Raw genomic sequence first — 6,000 nt, forward strand, 5'->3', positions numbered from 1 at the left:
GCAACAACATGATACTCTTTGTAATTTTATTAAGCAATTTACTAGCCTACGGCTATACAGCTCCTGTTAATACCGAATTATGGGAAGAAGATCCTGAATTAACTGCTGGTTATTATGAAGGTGATATGCTGCTGGCAACCAATAGAAATGGTGTAACAAATGTTTTAAAAACTTGGCCTTTGGGCATAGTTTACTATAAAATAGATGAAGTGTTTAGTAAGTTATATATAAAGAAAATTGTGAAAAAAATATTTTATAAAAATTTTCCTTTTAGATGCCGATCAAATATCTTACATACAACAAGCTATGGCTGCCATTGAATCGATAAGCTGTATACGTTTCCAGATAGCTGGAAATGATACCAGAGACTATATTAATATTACCGGAACACTGCACGGTTGTTATGCGACAGTAGGTTATACGGGCTTTAAACAGACTTTAAATTTACATGTTAACGATTTGGATAAAGGCTGCTTTATAAAAGGCAAGATTATTCATGAACTGTTACACGCCTTAGGTTTCTATCATCAACATAGTGCCCCAAATCGAGATGACTATATTTGGGTTATGCTGGAAAATGTTCAAGATAAATATAAACCTTTCTTTAGGAAACAAAGTGAAAAGTTTGTCACCGACTTTGGTATTGAATATGATTATTATAGTGTTATGCACTATAGCTCTACGGCCTTTACGAAAAATGGTCTACCTACTATAATACCTTTACAGAGTGGTGTGGAGTTGGGACAAAGGAAGGGTTTAAGTTTCAAAGATATATTGAAACTTAATTTGATGTATGATTGTGCTTTAAGAGAAGTATAAAAGTTATTCTTAAGATTCTTGTTATTGCGATGGTTATTAAAAAAAGATTTAAATAGATTTAAATTGCGTATTATTTTATAGCATTTTAGATTATAATGCAGTAGAGAGTTATTTAGTTTTTAAACGAATTATGTTTATTATCTTATCATAAACAAAATAGTCTTAGTTTTCTACGCTTTTAACTTTAAAACCACTTTCGAAAAATAATTCATAAACTTTATAACACTATTTTTAATGAAAATAGTATTTTTATCATCATGTGATCCCCTGCAAAGACAGCTATACTGTGTCATTTAAGTATTGGACTTCTTAGTGGTAAAAAGATGGAAAACCCAAGTGAGTTATCAAAAAAAAAAGTTAAAAATAAGTAAATAAGTAATATTTGTAATTGTTAATGCAGAAAATATCAATCTCCCAAAATGAACACACTCTTCCTTAGACAACATAACAACGTAGAAATAAATGGTCAAATCGGAATTTTTCTAACAGTCTAAAACGGATGTCACCCAAAATAAAACCAACATTGTAACACAGCCAACAGTAAGTTTATAATAACAAAACTTGCATCTGGTTGATAAAGAAATAAACAGCTAGAGACTGAAAAAAAAACTGAATTGAAGGGAAGAAATATATTTATGCATTTGTGTGGAATGTGGCATTGGAGATTGGTGGTAATAGTGGTGTAGTATTCCCATGAAGAACTCAAGATATAGTCGTAATCATGGCATACTATAAGACAAACAAATTCTTTATTTTGAAGTGTAATAAACATAACTTATATCGAAAAGACAGAGAATTTTCCAAATTACACAGACCAACATAATTTTGAGAAAAATCGAAACCAAGAGAACAAAGTATACTTTTATAGAGGACAGAGCTGCGAATCCAAATCTCACAATTTCAAAAAAAGAATGTTTTAGATTTTGAAAATACTATATATATTGGAGAGATTATAAGACCAAATCCATATTCAGCAAATCTCAGTTCTCTGGAAAAACATACTTTGTTCTCAGGGTTAAATATTTGTTTGACTACGTTATTTATCGTCACTTCGCGGTATATGGTGGTCCAATATTGATACTTCTGAATTTCTCCTGGGTAGCAATTTTATGTAATTTTACTAACTAAAGCCCGCAATGATCTTACAGATACCAAGCAGCCGACTCTTCTTCTGTATACGCGATCAAAAACAGTTGATTGTATTTATACCCTACACCACTTTAGTGGGGAGGGTATATTGGGTTTGTGCTGATGTTGGTAACATACAAAAATATTCGTCCTATACCCACCTTAAAGTATACCAATCGGCTTAGAATCATTTTCTGAGTCGATTAAGCTATATCCGTCCGTCCGTCCGTCCGTCTGGCTTGCTGGCTGGTTGTCCATGTAAACCTTGTGCACAAGGTACAGGCCGCAATTTCAAGATAATTGAATGAAATTTGGCACACACATTGAAATTGGGAAAAATCGGTCCATTATTTCGACTAGCCCCATACAACCGTTAACATTTTTAAGGATAGGGCAATATTTTGCCCTACTTCCCTTTGAGCCCTCTTAAAAATCTCTTTTTTTGCAAAAAAAAAGTAAAAATATTCCGAAATAAAGTTAAAAAAAAAAAACAAACCAAATGCTTTATTTTTTAAATAATCCCCATTTTTAACATACATACTGACTGGTGTAGGGTATCATATGGTCGGCTACGCCCGACTATACATTCATACTTGTTTTTTTCTTCTTATCGTGGTTCGATATCGAATCAACTGATTCCATTAACGTATATTCGATCAGGTAAAACTAATCGTCATTTAACGGTTCGTTATGAAACAATCAATTTCAGCTTAATTTCGAGATTGATTAAGATTGAGAGATCTTAATCAATCATATATGTATGTTTAATTTGGCCCTTACTCATCTGCAATACTTCTTATTCAGCATATAGACAATCCTCGTATAATTCTACTATCAGTAAATTTTTATAAAAAATGGATCAATAAGTTTTCAAAAAATCATGAAATAATATAAACAAGAAAGTAGGTCAGTTCCTATATTACATTTCTTTACTCGATTCGTTTATCTTAAAATATCCCCTGTATCATGAAAAAAACAGCTTTTGTGAAACGTTTTGCTAAAACTTAGCGTCACTTTGTCTAGTAATTACAAATTGTATGAAGCAACTGACTAAAGAGTCAGCTATAGTTTATAGAGTCAGTCACATTATTCGGGTGGTAACAAATAGATAAGATTTTTACTTAGTTTATTTGTTTTCAAGCTACAAATATGATAAACATTTTTAACAGAAATTGTTTGATATGATAAACATGATTTAAAAACATAACGGATCCCTTAAGTAGGAATCACCCAATTTTAATCATTTTAAAAAGCAATTGAGCACTATTTGCAGTCTTTCATAATTTTCCAAGATTTTTTTGATTTGAGGAGTTATTTTTTGAGTTTTGATAGTCTATTGTTATTCGCAAAGAAAAAATACGTTATTTGTTTAAAGAAATAATATCTGACGATATCCTTCGGAAACACTTTTTCTATTTTTCATCAAAAATTATCGATATACGTCAAAACAAAGTGTATAGTGTAGTCATATCGATAAAAAGTCCAGAGCTACAGGTTTTGCTACTAAAAAGTACCAAAATAGTCCTATTTTATAGTTTCTCATTTATTTCAGTATCTATATGTGAAATTTTCTGCCTTCAGGTTGAAACTTTTAGAAAAATCAAAAGCACCTCATGCTAAATCTCATGTTTATAGAAGAATTATGAAGAACAAAAACCAAAAAAAAAACAGCAAAAAATCTTCATATTTTGGTAATGAGTAATCTAGATAATGTAGTTATTTAACACATTATCTGGTAATGAGTGGTCGTATCAATTTACACTTTTTGTAAAACTATTCCAACAAGTCCTATAAAATAACTTGTTAATGGAGCACTAGGTAAGCGGAAAGACTAATAAATATAAAAAAATAACTGTAGAGCCAGGTTTAAGTCCAAAAGAGTTATTTTTTTAACTTTGTCGAACAAAAATAATTAGTTATTCACCCCAAAATTAAGTACTTCAGCATTGCTTCAATATTACTTGCCTGATTACCGGGTAAGAAAAGTTTTTCCTGGGCTGCATGTTTCACAGCAAAAAGTGTTGATGTTGCTCTGGTTTTTGTTTTTATAAACAAGCAGGTACAAGAATAGAAAATAAAATTTTAAGTGTGAAAATTTCGTAGATATCTGCGGTCTTCTAAAAATTTATTTTAACAAATACACAAACGGACGAAAGGACAGACGGACATAGTTAAATTGACTCCACTATTAATAAAGCCTCAGAATTTAGAGGATGGGAAAATTACTGTATTATAGAAATCAAAAATGACATGTCAAACTTATACATATGTATATATGAACTCTTCCTACGATGTCGAATGGTATAACGAATGAAATGGTTAATTCATAAACAACTAATAAGTAGGGTATAATAACTTGCAACGGAAATTCCTTGTCATGTTTTTATAGCTATGTATTTTCATAACTAAAACGTATACTAAGTTCTTTAATTCATATGAGACATATAACGGATTAAGCTTCATATTTATAAATGTTTAATATAGTTGTTGATGGTTTATTTTAGGAATTTCGGTATAAAACATGTGTGTTATAAATCTAAAATAAACGATTAATATTTATATGGATACAAAAATAAAATACAATTTTTCAGGCGAAATTTATTTCAAAAAAAAAAAAAAAAACTAGGAATATATAGCAAAATATTTAAAATTTTTACTAACAATATATGTATCTCCATATAATATATATGTAGAGTTCATAGACTGTCGACTTAAATGGTTTATAAGGTTTTATCCTTAAAAATGAAAACAAAATGTGCAATAAAATTTAGAAAAAAAAACGCCAAGGAAGACAAAAACAAATGTCTTTTTAGTTTTAGACCAAACTTTAAATCCTACATGGCATTGCTATCAAAATCTGGAACAGAGGTGGATAATTTAATGATTTTATATAAAATGCAATTTTAGCAGATACCTTAACACGTATTGTCAATGAAATATTTTGTTTTAACTAACTAATCCTCTGTTTAGGACTTTCTGTTTTTTCATTTTTTCTAGTACAATACTTATTGATGTCAATACAAAATTTACATATATGCCCAACCCTGATGTTGCATTCTTTGCCTACTCTGTAGTGTTTTTTGACTTCAAAAATAAAATCCTTCGATGGTTGGTTGGTGGCTTGACTAACACTTTACTGGGTTTGACTTTGCGATAGTTTGCGGTTTTGAGTTACGAAAACAACAATAAAAACGACTAAAATAACAACAAAGTTTTTCTGTTTTGTCTTTTTGGTTACAAATAATATCACTTTAGTTATTTTGTTTTTTTTTACAATTTACATTTTATACACTATACTTTTTATAAAGTATACCAGTATAATGGGAAGAGTATTATGGGTTTGGACTGATGTTTGTTACACTCAAAAATATTGATGCTACACCCACCTTTAAGTTTACCAATTGCCTCAGAATCTCGATTTAGCTATGTACGTCTGTCCGTCCATCCGCCGCTCTTTCTGTAGGTCCTCCTGTATGTCCATGTTAACACGCTACAGGTCTCAAATTTTAAGATAATTTGATAAAATTTTGCACAACCGTACCCTCGAATAGAAGTTTTGAGCTCATAAATATGTTAATTCTCATTTGACTCACAATATGTAAGGTATCTTATGGTCGACCATACCCGACTATACATTCTTACTTGTTATATTGTTGCTGCTGTTTTTACAAGTTTATTTTTGTAGCTTTTTGTTGTAACAAAAGATTATGCAAAAAGTTTTTCATTAATTTTTGAATTTTTTCGCGTGTAAAGCAAGTAAACTTGCATGCAGTAAAAGTAAAGTTTGTCATTTTGTTGCTTTGAGGGACTTTTTTTACAGGATGTTTTTGTGAAAATAATACCCTACACTACAGTTAGTTGAAGGTTGTTTTATATAAAAATGTTTAAAAATTATAACAATTAATCAATGAACGTATATTCTTTGACAATAAACAACACGACCTTTTAAAGTTTAAAACTATGTATGTAGATACGTACATATATATGTGCATACATGTGTATGTAGCTCAATAGAAACTTAAATATCTATAAAGTAAAGTACTTACTACATAC

The 6,000-nt window shown here is 30.1% G+C and overlaps 1 protein-coding gene across 1 annotated transcript; it reads left to right on the forward strand.

The window, feature by feature from the left end:
• Positions 1 to 8: 8 nt before the first annotated feature.
• On the forward strand, positions 9 to 819 carry LOC111676660 (seminal metalloprotease 1-like). Its single transcript, XM_023437624.2, has 2 exons — positions 9 to 216; positions 275 to 819. The coding sequence occupies exons 1-2, from the start codon at positions 9 to 11 to the stop codon at positions 817 to 819; spliced, it is 753 nt and encodes a 250-aa protein (XP_023293392.2).
• Positions 820 to 6,000: the final 5,181 nt, after the last annotated feature.

This window comes from Lucilia cuprina, chromosome 2, assembly GCF_022045245.1.
Source record: "Lucilia cuprina isolate Lc7/37 chromosome 2, ASM2204524v1, whole genome shotgun sequence".
In the NCBI taxonomy this organism is placed as follows: Eukaryota; Metazoa; Arthropoda; class Insecta; order Diptera; family Calliphoridae; genus Lucilia; species Lucilia cuprina.

Coding starts and splice junctions, on each gene's coding strand:
- LOC111676660 (XM_023437624.2), top strand. CDS start 9: ATGATACTCTTTGTAATTTTATTAAGCAATTTACTAGCCTACGGCTAT. Junction 217..274: donor TAAAATAGATGAAGTGTTTA/GTAAGTTATATA, acceptor TTTTCCTTTTAG/ATGCCGATCAAATATCTTAC.